We start from the raw sequence: 18,322 nt of genomic DNA on the forward strand, positions 1-18,322 counted from the left end.
TATGAACAGGTCAATGAGAAAATTTAAATTGTGTCATGATATCTAAATAAGCATACGGCAAATCCTCCATGGAAAGAAAAACAAACCATAGAGCCAACATTGTTATTTATATTGGTTTATTTAAACTAGCATATTACGGGGAACATGATAAAGATGACTGTCATAGTCTCTGACACAGTCATATCCAATAAATGAAAACCTCAAGTTTCAGTCTGACATTGACGTGTTTACTCAGCAAAAGAAAAACTGTCTCAAAAATAAATTCTTTTTACTGCATTTGCTACATTCAGAATTTTTGCTCATTCACCATATTTCTCATTATCCTATGTAGTCATGTAGACATAAGTTTGACATGTTTAATGATAAGACCTGTCAGCAAAATTTTCCAGCACAGTTATAGAATACAATATAATAATAATCCAACAAATCCTGCTGGTCAGACTAACAGGGAAACCAGCCTCTATTCTGTCCCATATAATGACTGCGTGAACACTTGAAAGATTATTTTTATTTCTTGCACATTTATAAAAAATGGCTAGAGGTGTATTTCCTTTTAACAACTGGTTAATTCTAAATAAAAGAACATCAAGCTAAAAAGATGCAAAATTATCTATGTAAGGTTTAACAAAACTATGAAGTTTTTATGTAGCACGTTAAGAAAAAAACAGCTAAAAAGATAATATTACGAAATTGTAGACATCCTGGTCACTGATTTCAGAGAGGGTCATAATGATTATGATTATAATATAGATCATAGATAAAGACTTGAAATTTTGCTTAGAGCTAATCTGCTTTGATGTTTTTCTCTCCTAGCCACCAAAAGAGCTACTACTGCCATTTACTTTTTTGCTTTTCTTTCACACTGAATCAGTACTTCTCTCCTTTGTGTGTTTGTGTGTGTTTGCTTTGTCTTCTCAAACTGTTGTGGCAGATGGCCATTCTCACTGAGCCTGGTTCTGCTGGAGGGTTTTTCCTGTTAAAGGGGACTTTTTCTTTCCTTTCATGCATAGGAGAGATTACTGCAAAATCAACGACAAAATGAAAGGGATAGTCCGCTTTCACTACATGCTCACCAGGAGAAGTCAATGCTGTAAGTCAGTGACTTGATGCAATCATCTGGCTTTCCTTAGACAGGTAAGATGTTGACTAATTTAAATAATACACTGAACTTCAATTCATTGTTTGATAACTAGAATAAATTTGGAAAGTATGTTATTGACTTGGAATCTGTCTTCATGATTGGACTGAATTGTTGTTTTTTTTTGTAGCATGCCTTGTGATAACATTTGTTGTGAACTTTCAGTGCATTGTTATGATTTGTGGGTGTTTTGGGGTTCTTATTATTATTATTCTTGATAGGTTTCGAATCATGTTTCTGTTATTTTCCTGGTCATGCTTTAGTTTTTGTCTTCTAGTTCATGTTTTGTCAAGTTAGGGTTTTGGATCTGGTTATGCTTTGGTTTCATGTTTTTCTAGTTATGTATTCAACAGTCTCTTTTCTGCTCCAGCCACGTTTTGTTCTCTTCTGTCTTCAATCATCTTCATTCGGTTCACCTGCACTTAGCATTCAGTCTTCTCGTTTCATCTGGTTCTTGCTCCATATATACACATCTGTTCTGTTCATTCCTCGCGGAAACATTATGGATTGTCGCTCTCATTTCATGTCTTGTCCTTTTGCTCTGTCATAGTAATAGTAATAGTCATCACATGCATTTACGTGTGCTTTTTGTTGCCAGATGTTTTGGAAACCTATGCAGAGTTCTCACATGAAGCTCCGGGGTTGTGTTGCTGCTGCACACAATGTAAGTAAACCATTATAAAAACACAAATAAATACATAAACAGTTGCACTGTGGATGAATAAGTGGTACTTAGCAATACTTCTATAAACTAATGGCCTCTGTGGTGTCTTCAAGTGATGTTAACATAATAACTTTTTTTTGTAAAGGTACATTTTGTTCAGTTAAAAAATGATTTACAAAAGATAATGTGCGTGTATATGTACAAGTGTGTTGTAGAAGGGATGCATCTGAGTGTTGCAGAATAGTAGTTCTCGAGGACTGGACTTGGGCACCCCTACTTTAATATAAAGTCCACTTGTGAGTAAGCTATGCAGCCCTGTTTGAATTTTCTAGTATAAGGTTTCATTCAGTACAGGAGCACTACAAATCTGTTCAAATAATGAAATAGTCATACACGGAGGTTGTACATGTCACAAGTAAACAATAGCTTAATTGTGATGTGAAATGCTAATTGTTTTAAAAACAATTAGCATCTCCTCTTTGAACTGCCACCTTAACATGGTGGAGAGGTTTGAGTGCTCGAATGAGACGCCTTCGTAAGGACCACACAATTGAGGCACGTGACGTCGTGTGGTACAGCGGAGCCAGGGTCCCACCCTGGAGCCAGGCCTGGGGTCGGGACTCGTCGGAGAGTGCCTGGCGCCTGGGTTGCTCCTCGTGGGACCCGGCCAGGCCATACCCAAACAAGAGATTCGAGGCCATCCCCAGTGGCCCACCACCTGCAGGGAGGACCATGAGGGACTGGTGCAAAGAGGATCGGGCAGCCATAGCCTGATCTCCGGATGCTTACGCTGGCTCTAGGGACGTGGAATGTCACCTCGCCGGGGGGGAAGGAGCCGGAGCTGGTGCGGGTGGTCGAGAGATATCAACTAGAAATAGTTGGGCTCACCTCCACACACAGCGTGGGCTCTGGAACCCAGCTCCTCGAGAAAGGCTGGACTTCTACTTTGGAGTGGCCTGTGGGGAGAGGCAGCGAGCTGGGGTGGGTTTGCTTGTGGCCCACCAGCTCAGCCGTCTCGTGTTGGGGTTTACCCCAGTGGATGAGAGGGACCAAGGGGTCACATCTCTGTGCCTTTGGGTTGAGTCGAGTGGTAGTGCAGATTATCCAGCCTTCTTGGCATCCCTATCAGTGGTGCTGCATAGTGCCCCTCCCAGGGCCTCTGCTGGGGGACTTCAACGCCCACGTGGGAAATGACAGTGACACCTGGACAGGCATGATTGGGAGGAATGGTATCCCCGATCTGAATCCGAGAGGTGTTTCATTATTGGACTTAGTCACAGATTGCCCATAATGAACACCATGTTCAAGCATAAGGGTGTTCATCAGTACACTTGGCACCAGGACACCCTAGGCAGTGTCATTATGTTCGAAAATAGCTCGGACCCACATACAGAGAACACTCAGGAGGAGGAAGTAAAAAAAAGGTTGTTATTGAAGATATAGTCAGGAACGGAACGGACGAAATATCTCACTGTAAGGAGAGAAGTGAAGAGAATGGATGAGTACGGGTAACGGAGGGAAAAACGAAACTAAGAGCAAATGGTTATTTTGATACAGAGATCGGCTTACTGAGTTATGATGGTCAGGTCACCAGGGGGAGTGAGATTCAGGATCCAGGTCTTAAGCAGGTATATCCTTAGAGAGTTCACTTGGTGCTGTTCTGTGGAGCTCAGGTTACCGTAAACAAGTTCGATGTGCAGTGGCTTACGTTGGAGGGTGGACAGGGTACGCTTGTGGCTTGGCTCAGGAGACGAAGATGACAGGGAGCTGCCAGCTTGATGCGAATCCAAATGAAGGTAGATCACAGGATAGGAATCCTCAGAACGAAGACAAGCTTGATCCTCCAGAGTAACTTTCAGAAACGTAGTCCAGAAAACTCAGTGACATAGATCCAAAACTTAGGCTTTCAAAATCTGCAGAGGAGCAAAAAACAAAGTTAAACGAAGTCGAAGAACGAAGCATAGACTTAGAGTGTGGCTCGAGTTTGTACCACTGTGGCAAAACACCCTCGCACTGAAGTGCTGGCAGCCTCCTGCTAAAGTACTCCTCCTGGCAATCACGGGAATAAGTCGCACCTGTCACCCAGCACACCTGAGAGCTCCAGCACCACCTGAGAATGATTACATGTAGCAAGCACAAAAACACAAACACAAACCCAGATCCTGACAGGCAGGAGGTAGATGATCGACTTTGTTGTTATGTCTTCAGACCTTCAGCCGCATGTTTTGGACACTCGGGTGAAGAGAGGGGCTGAACTGTCGACTGATCACCACCTGGTGGTGAATTGGATCCGCTGGAAGAGGAGAAAGCCGGACATACTTGGCAGGCCCAAACGATTAGACCAAGATGGCACCGACGATGGCAGCCTCGGAGCTTCGCTTTCTCTTTCTTTTGTGTGTTTTTATGTTTTTCGAGCCACAGTACTATGGTCTTGGGCCACAATTCTGTGGTCTCATTCAGCAGAGAGGAACTTCTCAACATCAGAGAGTCCTCTCTTGGGATTTTTTCACCATCAGTCATTGATCCGAGCTTCACTGAGCTTCTGGCGAGTGGAGCCGCGGCACTCTATGGGATTCTGCGCCAAAAGCATCGGAGGGGAAAGCGTGCTGGTGCGCTGGTAAAGCTCCGCCAAAGAGGACTTTGCACACCACTGCCTTTAATCCATCTGGCAAATGTCCGCTCTCTAAGTAACAAGATGGATGAGCTGCTTCTTCTCACCTGTAAAAACACGGAACTCCGCGGATCAGCGCTTCTCTGCTTTACCGAGACATAGCTGAATGAAAACATCCCGGACTGCGTACTGCTGATGCCGGGCTTCCAGCTGTTCAGAGTGGATCGCAGCGCAGAGCTATCGGGAAGAAGCGAGGAGGCGGAATCTGCTTTTATATAAATGAAGGTTGGTGCAGAGACATAGAAGTGCTGGGGAAAACATGTAGTCCTGATCTGGAGTCATTTTCCATAAACTGTAAACCGTTTTATTCACCAAGAGAGTTTTCCTCGTTTATAATAATTGGCTCATATTTTCCACCGCATGGCTGCACTTCTGCCGCAGAAAAACATCTCACTGAGCTGATTACAGATGTGGAGAAAAAATACACAGACTCTTTCAGCATAATACTGGGAGATTTTAACAGAGCAAACCTCTCAAATGAACTCCCCAAATACAGAAAGCATATTAAGTGTCCTGCCAGAGACAAAAACACACTGGACCATTGTTACACAGCTTTAAAGGACTCATATCATGATGTTACCAGGGATGCTCTGAGATTTTCGGATGATTCTCTTATCCACCTCATCCCAACCTACAGGCAGAAATTAAGAGTTTCCAAACCCACAGTTCACACTGTTAAGAAGTGGACTGAGGAATCAAAGCAGATGCTACAGGCCTGCTTTGAATGCACAGACTGGACTGTTTTTGAAACTTCAGCCACTGACTTAAACCAACTAACTGATGTGGTGACATCATACATCAGTTTCTGTGAGGACATGTGTGTGCAGACCAAGACCTTCTGCACCTTTGGGAATAACAAGCCATGGTTTACTCCACACCTCAGGAATCTGCGCAGGGAAAAGGAAGAAGCTCACAGCAGTGGAGATTGGGCGCAGTACAAGCAGGCCAGGAACAAACTAACAAAGGAGATCAAAGCAGCCAAGAGAAGCTACAGTGAGAAGCTAAAGAACAGCCTTTCTACTGGAGAAACATGACTGCCTATAGGAGCCCACCCATCCATCCTGAACAGAATCCTCGCCTGGCTAACCGTCTGAATGGCTTCTACTGCAGACATGACAAGAAGCCGTTCACACCTCAAACCATCTCCTCCACATCCCATTCAAGAACAAATTCTTCCCATAAAGCAACCAACCCCCTACCTTCAGATCCTCTGCCTGCACTAAAGATCTCTGAGGAAGATGTAAATAGGCTCTGTCAGCACATGAAAACAAAGAAAGCAGGAGGACCTGATAACATCTCACCATCATGCCTGAAAGCCTGTGCAAATCAACTCGTCCTGATCTTCACCCGGATCTTCAACAAGTCACTGGAGACATGTGAGGGTCCCTCCTGCTTCAAACGATCCACCATTATCCCAGTGCCCAAGAAACCCACCATCCTTGAAAGACATCAGAGGCCCCCTGCTGGACCCCCTGCAGTTTGCTTACCGAGCAAACAGGTCAGCAGATGATGCTGTCAACTTAGGTCTACACTTCATCCTGCAACACCTCGACTGTCCTGGGACGTACGCCAGGATCCTGTTTGTAGACTTCAGCTTGGCCTTCAACACCATCATACAAGACATCCTCCACCAGAAGCTCACCGGGCTCAACGTCCCAGCCTCCACTTGTCAGTGGATCAACAGCTTCCTGACGGACCGACAGCAGTTTGCCCAACCGGTCCACATGTGACTATTGAGTCTGCAGCCCCCGCGACCCAGTCTCGGATGAAGCAGAAGACGACGAGTACGAGTACGAGTACGAGTACAATTAGCATTTTACATCAAACACCTATATTCACAAGCAGCTTTAGGTAACAGCACATAGTGCATTTTCACCAAAACATGTTCGTGTTTAAGGAATCAAACACATAATTTGGATATCTCTACCCAAAGATTTTAGCTAAGATTATTCATAATAGGTCAATAATTCTCTTCTTCTCAACCTTATCTGGAGAGCAGTGGCGGATGCTGGTCTTTCAAGGAGGGGAAGCTGAATTTCAAGATCGCTGATTCGCTCATTTCGCTGTCAATCAAAAAGGGATTAAGCCTCGGACAGATCATCCAATCATAATGCAGAAGCTGAGCGTCCAGGCCGGCCAAGGCCAGCCCACTGCTCCATAGACCCCCAGAGACACTGAGTGTCCGATGGGCGGGACAAAGCCCAGCATTTTTGCTTCGGTATTGAACTCACTGTTTAAAGCACTGTGAAGCTGCGGGAATGAGTGAGAGGAAAGCCGCGTCGTTACCAGTGATAAGAAGCTGATTCTGAACAAAAGTTGAGCGCGTGGTAATGCATATTTAGTCAATGACATGTACACACAACAGTATATATTTGATCACTTATTTTTTGACATGTTAGGGGAAGCTGAGCTTCCCTTGCAGTCCTAGAGCAATCGCCACTCCTGGAGAGATCCCCAGGCATTCTTAGACCAGCACAGTAAAAAGTTGTACCAGCAAATTCTGGTACAATCGGTCTGTAGAAGGATCTCTTCCCAGTGGCACATGTAGAAGGCTCCCAGGGGGCATCTATTCACTGCTTGTATCCAGCATCTTGTTCTTTTAATCATTATCCATATCTCATGTCCGTAAGCGAGGGTTGAAGCATGGAAAGACCAGTAAATAGAGAGCTTTCCTTTATGTGGAGTTTTTCTTCACTACGACAAACTGAAGAGGTGGCCGCATTACAGTAGACAAAGCCCCAGTCCTGGTATCCTTCTCTATCTCCATTCCAAAATCACTTGTGAAAAACACACCGGGATAGTTGAACTCCTCCATTTAAGAAAGAACCTGACCCCCAATCTAAAGGAAGCACTCCACCTTTTTCCTGGTGAGCTGGCTCTCTTCCTAGCAGATTTACACTCAGCTGCTTGCTGCTCTGGTGCTCACTGCAGGTCGTGGTCTGAGTATGCATCTCCAGAACCACATCAGCCACAAAAGCAAAGAGAAGCCCTGTGTTTCCCAAACCAGACACCCTTATTTCCATGACTGTGCAGTGAGACTTTGTCAATGAACAGCAACAACAGGATTAGAGTGCTGATGTCCTACAAAGACTGAACAAGAACATTTTATGCAAATATCCCAGCAATCTCTGCCACAGTGATGACCTCGCCTTCCTCGAGTCCTAGGAGTCGGCCTTCCAAAGAGGACATGGTGATGCCATTGAGGAGATTCATGAAATGCTCCTTTAATATTCTCACCTCCCCAAAAATAAAATGCAACTTATGATAGTCCCTCAATTGTCAAAAGTTTACCAGAACGTCTTTGAGGCTAACAGAAAGTCGTTCTCCAGACCTTTACTCAATTTCTCCCACACCCGAAATTTTGCCTCTGCAACCACAAAAGCTGCAGTCTATCTGGCCACCTCATACCTGTTTGCTTTTTCAGCAGTCCCTAGAGCCAAGCATAATTGTGCATGGGTAAGCTTTTTTGCCTGTTGAAAATAATAAAACAAAACAAACAAACAAAAAAAAACTGATTTGTATCAAGAAATGTAATGGCAGTGTAATGAAGACACATAATAGGTTGTCTGCCAAAAACAGATAAATGAGGCAGCTCAGTTCAGATTTAGGCTGCTGCTGATTTTTATGCAACACAACTGGGAATACTCAGTGCATGATTATGAAGTACGCCAGCACTCGGATGGTGTTCGAAATGCAAAAACACCTGTCTACCCCTTTCCTCTACTTACGCTTATTCATTGTGAACACAACACAGTGACTGAGAGGGAAAACTTCAAACACAGCATTAATGGCATTTCTAATTATGCGCGAGTAAGTGCAAAATTGCAGTGTTTTCCACTCTGGACCAGCTGCATTCACTCAGCGATAGGTGAATGCATTTACAAATGTACCAAATAGACTTTCCTATACTTTTGCATATAAATTGTGTAAGACTTTTTGTATTAAAAAATAATATACAGTATAAGAATATATGTGTTAAATCTTCATCTATACCTTAATAATGATTTTTTTCAAAAGAATATCAAAAAATAAAAAAGGCTTTAGGACAGTTAAGATAGCAAGAACTGACACCCATTATTGGTTAGAAATCTATCCGATGAAGCTGATAAAATTGTCTAGATTTTAAATCACTCTGCTATTAAAAGTAGTTTTCTTGTCAGGTAGGAGTGATTGTACTAGTTAACAACTGAAGTATTAATTGACGTCAGTCTATTAGAACTGTAACTGACAAAAGCGTAGTTGATAAAAAAAAAAAAACACAAACAAAACAAAAACAGAAATATGTTCAACAAATCACATAATCCTGTAGAATCTCAGTCACATGAATTGAGTTTAAAAACAGAGTTTAAACTCTCAGTGATCCACTGTGGTGAAGTCAGTCAGAAGAGCAAACTCATACTACATCATTTAATTGACATATGTTGGGAAGGTCTTTGCTTTGCTAAACTACAAGACTGGAAAAGTAACATTATTGGTTTAAAGCTCCGAATAACCTTTAAAAAGTAAAAGATTAAAGTGTTCACCCAGAGTTGGAGTGAAGAGATTTAGCTGATAAAAGATCCTTGTGTCAGTTAAGAACTCAGTTTTCTCAGAAACTCAATAGTATTTAATTGTCCTTCGCATGCTGGCAGAATAAAACCTCTAACTGCACCAAATCAAATTCTATTCTCTTGTCTGACACTTTGCTTTTTGAGTTTTGTTTGTTCTGTTTTGGTCTTGCAAATGAGCTGAAACATTCTAAGTTTTTTTTCAGTCAAGCCATTAATTGTTTTAGTTTTCTCTCCACCAAGCACTCCTTTCAATTGTAATTCAATAGAGGAACAACACTGTATTGCAAACCACTTGTTTAAGTCCCACACCAGCATTTTGTAATACAGTGTTTTTTTCTGAAGGGTTGTGTAAAAGTTAATTGTGGCTGATATCTGTGCTTAACTCAAAAAGAATTTGTTAGGTTTTTATAAAGCTTTAATTTCTTTCCAATCACCTGCACTTATTTAACCAGTTTTATGAACAAGCTGAACCCCACACAAGTTAATAAGGTAATGTCTGAATTTTAAGTGTGTCTCTGGCGGCAGTGCTAGTGGGAGGTTTTAAATGAAAGTAAGCTTCCACCTTAGACAGAGTGGGGTGTGAGCCGTGGCAGACCAGGCATGACCGCCTCCAATCAGTCAGTTTGGGAGAGCAGTTAATTGCTTTGAAGGTTCGACAACCAAGCTTCGTTCAATTAGTGTGCATCTGTCTTTCTCAGAATATGTAGAGTGCTCTAGCACTTAGGGACAAACAGCAAAAGGGAGGTAAATATTAAACTGATGCACCAGAGACATGAACTGTAGATAGTGTATAAACAACCATAAGGGCAAAGGCTAAGGTTTCTTCCCTTGTAAATGATACTTCTACATTGTAAAAGTGTGGTATTGTTGTACATAGGGTCGTTCTCTTTCACTTAAATACAAGAGATATGGTGCCTTGCAAAAGTATTCACCCCCTTGGCATTTTTCATGTTTATTACCTCACAACCTGGCATTAAAATTGATTGTTTGAGAGTTTGCACCATTTCATGTACAGAACATGCCTACAACTTTGAAGATGTATTATTTTTGTATTGCGAAGCAAACAACAAATGGGTCAAATATCAGAAAACTTTAACATGCATTACTGTTCGCCCCCTGTTCGCCCCCGGCCATCCGGGAGGGACTCGGAGTAGAGCCGCTGCTCCTCCACATCGAGAGGAGCCAGTTGAGGTGGCTCGGGCATCTATACCGGATGTCTCCTGGACGCCTTCCTCGGGAGGTGTTCCAGGCACGTCCCACCGGGAGGAGGCCCAGGGGACGGCCCAGGACACGCTCGAGGGGCTATGTCTCTTGGCTGGCCTGGGAATGACTTGGGCCGGAGGAGCTGGAGGAGGTGTTTGGGGAGAGGGACGTCTGGGTGTCCCTGCTGAGTCTGCCATCCCCACGACCCGGTCCCAGATAAGCGGAAGACGACGAGTACGAGTACTGTTCGCCCCACCTAAAATCATGAATTTGTACAGCCACCTTTTGCAGCAGTTATAGCTATAAGTGGCTTTGGGTAAGTGTCTATGATCTTGGCACATCTTGCCACTGGACGTTTTGCCCATTCCTCAAGGCAGAACCTCTCCAGCTCCTTCATGTTGGGAAGTTTTTGCTTGTGAACAGCAATCTTTAAGTCTAACCACAGATTGCCAATTGGATTGAAGTCTGGACATTGACTAGGCCATTGCAACACATTTAAATGTTTCCTCTTTAACCACTGAGTATTGCTTTAGAGTATGCTTTGGGTCATTGTGAACCTCCATTCTCAAATCAAATGCAGAGGTTTTGCTCAAGAAAATCCTTATATTTAGCACCATTCATCTTTCTCTCAACTTGGATAAGTATCCCAGTCCCTGCTAAAAAACATCACCACAGCATGATGCTGCCACCACCATGTTTTACTGTTGGAATGATGTGCTTGGGGTAAACGGATGTGTTGGGTTTGCACCAGACATAGCATTCTCCTTAGTGGCCAAAAAGTTCAGTTTTAGTTTCATCTGATCAGTGCACTTTCCTCAATTTATTTGCGGGATTTGCCCACATGCCTTTTGGCAAACTCAGAATGTGGCTTCTTATTTTTAACACTTTTTTCTGGCCACACTTCCATAAAGCCCAGCTGTATGGAGAGTGGTCCTATGGACAGATACTCCAGTCTCTGCTTTGGAACTCTGCAACTCCTCCAGGGTTACCTTTGGTCCCTGTACTGCCTGTCTGATTAACGCCCTCCTTGCTCTGTTGAGTTTTGGTGGGCGGTCCTCTCTGGGCAGGTTTGTTGTGGTACCATGTGCTTTCCATTTGAAGATGATGGATTTGATGATGAGAACATCAAAGATTTGGATATTTGTTTTATAGATGCACCGTGACTTGTACTTTGCAACAATTCTGTCCCTGAATTGTTTGAAGAGCTCCTTGGTCTTCTTGGCGTGATTCCTCTTGCTTAGTGGTGTTGCAGCCTCTGGGGCCTTTCAGAATGGTATGTGACTTCATTTCACTAATTATGTAACTTTTGAAGGTAATTGGTTGCCCCAGAAACATTTAGGGGCTTCATAACAAAAAGGGTGAATACATATGTACATGCAAACTTTTAGTTTTTTCTTTTTTTTTTTAGATACATTTTTCTAATTTCATTTTACCAACTTCTACTATTTTGTGCAAGTCCATCACATAAAATAAGATATCATAACATTTAACTTACAGTCTGGAATGTAACAAAGTAGGTAAAAAGCCAATCGGGGTGAATACTTTTGCAAGGCACTGTGTAAGTTATGAGCAAACATATTTTTGTATGTTTTTTTTTTTTTTAATAAACAGCAGTGAAGCAAAGTATTTTTTATCTCAATTTTAGCATGTGATCATGGTTTTATCCTTTGAAAGACAGCTCTTTTGAATGCTGCAATCAAATGAATGTCTTAACAAAAATGAAATATATGATGAACCTATAACATTTTGCCCAATAGTTAATGAAGAAATGAAGACCGTAGAAACATTTTTGTTTTTTGTTTCTTTCTTAAGTCTAGGTAAAACAGCACTGTGAATCATTCTCTTAGAACTGGGCTTTGCTCAGGGGATGAAATGACCAAGCCTAACAGCTGTGGATGAAAGGTAAGTATGCATATGCTTTGTGTATTCAGACTGTCTCCTTGTGTATTTCTTTGGCATTAGAAATTATTATTAAAATTTGCAAAAGATTCTTACCCCTAGAACCTTTTTCACATTTTGTCACATTGCAATAACAAGCTTCAATGCATTTTTCAGTTATATATCTGTTATTAACGCAAACTAGAACACAATTTTTTGTGACATAAATAGAATACATTGTTTTCCAAACTTTTTACAAGTAAGAATCAGAAGTGTGGTGTACATTTCTTTTCCGCTCCCATTGAGTCAATACTTTGTACAACACCTTTTGCGACAGGGATGTGCTTTGTGAGATGTTCAAAGCTTGGGATATTGGTTTTATTGACTTAATCCTGCTTTAAACTTCTCCACAACTATATTCATGACCTGTCTGTGGGGTTCAGTGAGACTTTTACAGACAGCTGTGTTTGTACAGAAATTAACATATACAAAAGCATTTACTAGTAAGTGACGTCAGACGTCAATTTGTTGCGCTGGATTTTTTAGGGCTTTCAAAATCAAGGGGGTTAAATATAATTGCATACACTTTAGATTTTTATTTATAAAACAAAATGTAAAATGGTGTGGCTTTTTTTGTTTCTTCACAGTTTTGTGCAACTTTGTCTTGTCTTATTACATAAAATCAGAATAAAATGTGGCTCTAACGTAAACAAAAATGTGAAACACTTTAATAAGCTTGAATATTTTTGCAAGGCAAAACAGACATATGTTTTCATTGACCTAACTGAGCTGTCTAAATTTAAATGTATCACACAATGCACTCCACATAATATACTGAAAAGTATGTTTATGTGTTAACTGAAAACTCTCATACCAGAAATTAGACAACAAGACAAAAAATGTGAAGTGTACAAATTTCTGTCATATACTTAAGCTACAGTGGCTTCTAAAAGTATTCATACACTTTGAACTTTTAAACATAAAGCCAGGGCCACAATGGAATGGTTTAAAACAAAACATATTCCTTTTCAGTTTCTATTTGTAAAAAAAAAAAGAAATCATAAATAATTTTCATTCCACTTTACAATTGTAAATCATTTTGTGTTGGTCTTTCACATAAAATTCCAATAAAATATGTTTATGTTTGTGGTTGTAATGTGACAATATGTGCAAAAATTCAAGGGGTATAAATACTTTTACAAGCCACTGTATACAAAATTGTGTTTTTAAGGGTGAATTCACAGCAGGAAAGACCTTTGATTTGTTTGTTTGGTCTGGACCTACAGCGGACTTTATTTTGTTTTATTTTTTGCGGTTTGCCTTTACATTGTACTTTCTGCAAGTGAACTGTAACTTGTAAACAATTTTGACAATCGTCGCACCCGTTGGACAAAAATGAGCACAGCGAGACAGAGCACAGACCCAGAAATGGAGGAAAGCTATCATGAAAGTCCTGTGTGCTCTATTTCTCTTCTATTCAATGCAGTCCAAAAAGGTATATGTTTACTGTATATGGGTCGGATTGAGGCCGGTTCCTATTCACACCTGAAGCGGCTCATGGTTTAACTCCTGATCAGCCATCGGCGCTGCTTCCACTCCTAATCCTGTTCCTGGTCCAGTTCCGGAGAGGTTCATGGAAGAACCGTCTCCACACCCCGATCCTGATCCTAGTTCTGTTTCGGAGGGTTCCCGAGCCGAGCCACCCTCACACTCTGTTCCTGTCTGTGAGGGGCTCGTGGATGGACTACCTCCACTTCTTGCTCCTGCTCCCGGTCCTGTCCTGGAGGGCTCCGAGGACAAACTGCCTCCATCCCTGGTTACGGTTCCGGAGGAGTTCGTGGAGGACCTGTCTCCACTTCCTGTTCTTGTCCCTGAGGGGTGCGAGGACGCACCCTCCTTGCCTGCTGTGTCTCGGCGGCTCCGCCGCAGATCTCCACGGCCTTGCCAAAGGTCCCAGTGGTCTTCGCACCGCGCCTCTGAGCTCCACCGTGGGTTCTCCTGGTCCCGCTGCCGACCGTCTGATCATTGGCTCCTACGTTGCCGGCCTGCTGATCGCCTTCCCCGGCCTGCTGATCGCCTGTCCCTACGTCGCCGGCTCGCTGATCACCGCATCAGCCAGGCAAGGCGACCGGTTCGGCCGCCTGAATTCTGGATCTGCCGGGGACGGCCTCCGGGCCAGCCACCTGAACGCTGGGTCTGCCGGGGACGGCCTCCAGGCCGGCCGCCTGAACTCTTGTTCCCCATTGGTTCCTTATGTGTTGTTTGTGTTTGTGTGCACGCCTGGTACCCTGTCCGGGTCCGATCATGAGCAATAAAGTGCCGTCTTACCTGCACACTTAAAGCTTCAGGAGTTCTTCCCCGCATATTGGTCCAACAGAAACTCACACTATGACAGAAGTAGACCGAGACCACCACAAAAAGTGGGTCTCCCCTTGTTCTTTGGTCCACAACAGGGTTCGCTTGGGTGTATTCACACCTGCAATAAAGGTCTGAAGAAAGGAGGAAACAAACTGTGGTCCATTTAAAGTAGACCAAGTGTGGCAGATGTGAATACACCATAATTCATTTTAAAATCTGCGTTCTTCAGCTCAGTGAAAAGGCCCTCAATTTGCAGCAGGCTTGGGCTACTAATAATTTAAATTCTAATTCTACTGCAAGCATGAAATGATTGGTGAATGTCACATATGTCTTTTTTGCCCTTCAGAATGAATGTGATGACACAAGCAGATCATGAATGAGATTTGTAAGAAATAAATAGTATTTTCATTTTTTTTCACAAGCACCTAAATTTGGAACTCCATTCCCATTGCTACACGGGTCTTAGTTAAAACATAATCTTGCAGCCTATATAGTGCAATGTTTGGTTAATTTCTTGAGTCAGTTCTTGAATCACTTCACCAAGCTCTCAGTGAGTACACACATTTGTGGGTTTGTGTTTGTGCTCTCACCTCCACAGACCTCTCCTTCCTGGTCCTCACACTGACGATCATCACACTTACAGTTTTTGCCATGAATGCGACTGTCCAGAGGTGGGTGGCAAATACACTGTCCACATTGACACTGACCTAGAAAAAAAGATGTTTTCTTTTTATTGCATGTGAGCAGTTTATTTTTTATATGAAAGAAATTTGTCAGTTTTACTTTTTTGAAGTTGGCCAAATCTGAGCAAAAGTAGAGTTAAATAATATTCTTGGTAGGGTTTCATGGCTGATTAATAACTCTCTACCTACAACTAGTGGGGGTTAAAGGCAAGATTTAATAAGCAGTGTTTTTAAATCAAATCTGCTGGTGTCACTGTGGAAGCATTGACTTTTGGAATACCAACTAAGAACTCCTACAGCCAAAATAAGACTTGAAATGTACCAAATATTAGTAACAAGATGAAGGATAGAACTGAATTTTTACTGTAACAGTAAAAAGGGGTACTATCTTTATTTTCCGTAGGTTTTTAACATGTAAATGTTCTGGTCACCAGGGGTGAATTCTGAAACAGCAAACAGGTACTGGGTGCCCAAATGGGCTGTGGCTACTGTTGTTGGAGAGGTAAATGCCAGGCTGTGGGGGTAAATCAAAGACTTTGGAGAAGGACTTTTGGTTGGCTTCAATGAAGGTCTGGTAAATTGTTTGATAGGCCAGAAAGAGGGGGATGAGATTTGTCCAGAGATGTTCAAGGCTCTGGACATTGTGGGGCTGTCATGGTTAGAGAATTTGGACAACAGCATTGGAGTGGCAAATTTTGGTGGTGGTGGCAATTATTAAATACAGGGACCAGAGGTTTTTTTTCCAGCTATTAAGGAATTCCACTTCTCAACCTCTCAAGGAAAATCTGCTCTACGGTGTTGGAAGGGAGGCTCAGACAGACTGCTGAACCGGAGATTGTTTTTTCTTTCCGTGAAGCAGAGGACTAGTTCAATACCCTCACAGGACTGCTGTGGGGCTTATGGGAGTTTGGTTGTCCACTCTACATGTGGATCTAGAAAAGGTTATGACTTCGTTTCCTGATGAATTTCTGTGAGGGGTGCTGCAGGAATCAGGACTATACTTGTCCTTGCATAAACAAAGCAAAGCTATGTCCACATTCTTGGCACCAAGCTGAGCTTGTTTCAAGTGCATGCTAGATTCCACCATGGCTGCCCCTGTTTACCAATCCTGTTTGTGGTGTTCATGGACAGGATCAGAATGAGCAGTCAAAGAGTCAAGAGTCTATGGTTTTGAAACCAAAGGGTCTCATCTTCACTTTTTGCAGATGATGTGGTTCTATTGGCATCTTCAGCACTCGGCTGGGAACAACTCCAGTGCCCACTGAAGTTGTTCATAGCCGAGTGTGAAGCGGCCAGGATGAGAGTCAGTTCCTCTAACAGCCCATTTATTACAAACATTAAATATGCAAACAAGCATTTCGTGTGTATTTTAGTCTGTCATGGACCTTGTGAATGTAAATCCAAACACAGCAAATGTAGCAATACCATCGTCGCCATGTTTGCTTTTGTCTGAAGCTTTCATCTGAATTTGGAAACTAACTCATAACTCCCCTCTGAGAGGAGTATCTTGGCATCTTGTTCACAAGTGATTGAGCAGAAGATGGATAGAGGCTGCATCTGCATTAATGTGAGCGCTGTTCAAATTTGTTGTGGTGAAGAAAGACCTAAGCCACAAAGCAAAGCTCTTGCTTTGCCCCTACATCTGGCATGATCCTTACCGATGTTCATGAGATATGCATTATGACCAAAAGAACGAGATCCTGGGTACAAGCACTTTAAATGAGCTTCTTCTGTAGGGTTGCCGGGCTCATGCTAAGAGATAAAACTGTCTTATTTTGTGGACGGATAGAGTATAGTTGCTTCCACACCGAAAGAAGACAGTAGAGGTGACATCTGAAAATGATGCCTCCTCGACACCTCTCTGAGGATTTCTGGTCACATTCCACAAGCAGACAGACAAGTCGCTGAAGGGACTATGTCCTTTCTGGCCTGGGAATCCCAGAGGGTGTAACCGTTGAGAGGGATGTCTGTGTTTTCTTTTCTGGACCTGTTACCCCCGAAACCTGATTTTGGATAAGTGTAAGATGATGGATGCATTCTTTGAGGAATAGATGTTTTGGTCTTTAATAGGTTATAAGATTATTGAAATCTAACCTGAAGTGTACAAAAAAAAAAAAAACACACCACAGATTCCACACTGTTATTATTCATTAAAAAAAGATTAGGTAAAACTAGAAAGGTTTGATAAACATGAAATATATAAAATCCTAGAATGTAAAGGTTTTTTTTCTTTTCCTTTCAATGACTGAACATCCAGTCCAGAACATTCTGTTTTAAATTATATTTAATGTAAATTACTGTGCAAGTTTGTTCAGAAATTAGGTGAGAAATTGTATCACCGAATCATAGGTAGCTCACTTTATATGAACCTGAACATCCTGTGACCCAACAATATTTAACAAACTTTGCTGTATCAAAAAACAGGAGCAATATGTTTTCATGATTAAGGGTACTGGCAAATACTTGTACATATCATTCATACTGTTTTCATCCATCTTGGCTATGGCAGGCTCTTTGATAATGTCTATCACTGGTTGTATTTTCATGTAAAATGTTTGCCTGTTTTAAAATACATGTTTAAAAAACATAGTTTTTTCAAACTGAGCATTCATTTTTGGAAATTCAAAATAATTAAATTCACACGTTAGTAGTACCTAACTTGAAATCTGTATGATTCGATTGAATTGACTTAGCCCATTTTAAACATTTTACACAATGCAACAGGAAACAACACTCTAATTATTTTTACCTCTGCCTTCCTCCCTCCACATTGGATGGAGTAAGGGGGAGTCAGGTTTAGCCTAAACCGGCTCAGTTATGGTTGAGGTGCAAACACACCCTCCATTTCTGCTACCTGTGCGACACCTTCTCTTTTCCAATGGTTATAATCAGTCTGACAGAGAGAGGTACCCCCAATCCTTGTGGTTTTTAGTATAACAATGGCCACCAGTGGGCTCTAGATGGACAAACTTTATCAGTTGAGTACTCCTACATATAGCCCATTCTAAAATGGCCAAACTCTAACAGTCAGTAGTTTATTCTAACCTCCCCAAAGACCCCGCACCATTCCAAACCCTTTGTGAAGTGCCTTGAGACGACATGTCTTGTGAATTGGCGCTATATAAATAAAATTGAATTAAACTGAGTTGAAAAGGAAAACTCATACATAGCTGAAAA

At 42.1% G+C, this 18,322-nt stretch overlaps 1 protein-coding gene across 5 annotated transcripts in view; it reads right to left on the bottom strand.

Moving 5' to 3' along the window:
- Positions 1-18,322, bottom strand: part of itgbl1 (integrin, beta-like 1) — a 90,694-nt gene that overhangs the window by 19,562 nt on the left and 52,810 nt on the right. For 2 of the 5 annotated variants that reach the window (XR_007038961.1, XM_047370212.1), the window contains exon 8: positions 15,053-15,169. Coding sequence is in view for 4 of the 5 variants with exons in the window: in XM_047370212.1 (XP_047226168.1) it covers positions 15,053-15,169 (117 nt within the window). In the remaining variant the exon portion in view is untranslated. Of the gene's footprint in view, positions 1-3,511; positions 3,716-13,303; positions 14,594-15,052; positions 15,170-18,322 lie in introns of those variants that run through there. The other 3 variants (XM_047370214.1, XM_047370213.1, XM_047370211.1) reach the window with 3 other exon arrangements.

This window comes from Girardinichthys multiradiatus, chromosome 7 (assembly GCF_021462225.1).
Source record: "Girardinichthys multiradiatus isolate DD_20200921_A chromosome 7, DD_fGirMul_XY1, whole genome shotgun sequence".
Taxonomy (NCBI): Eukaryota; Metazoa; Chordata; class Actinopteri; order Cyprinodontiformes; family Goodeidae; genus Girardinichthys; species Girardinichthys multiradiatus.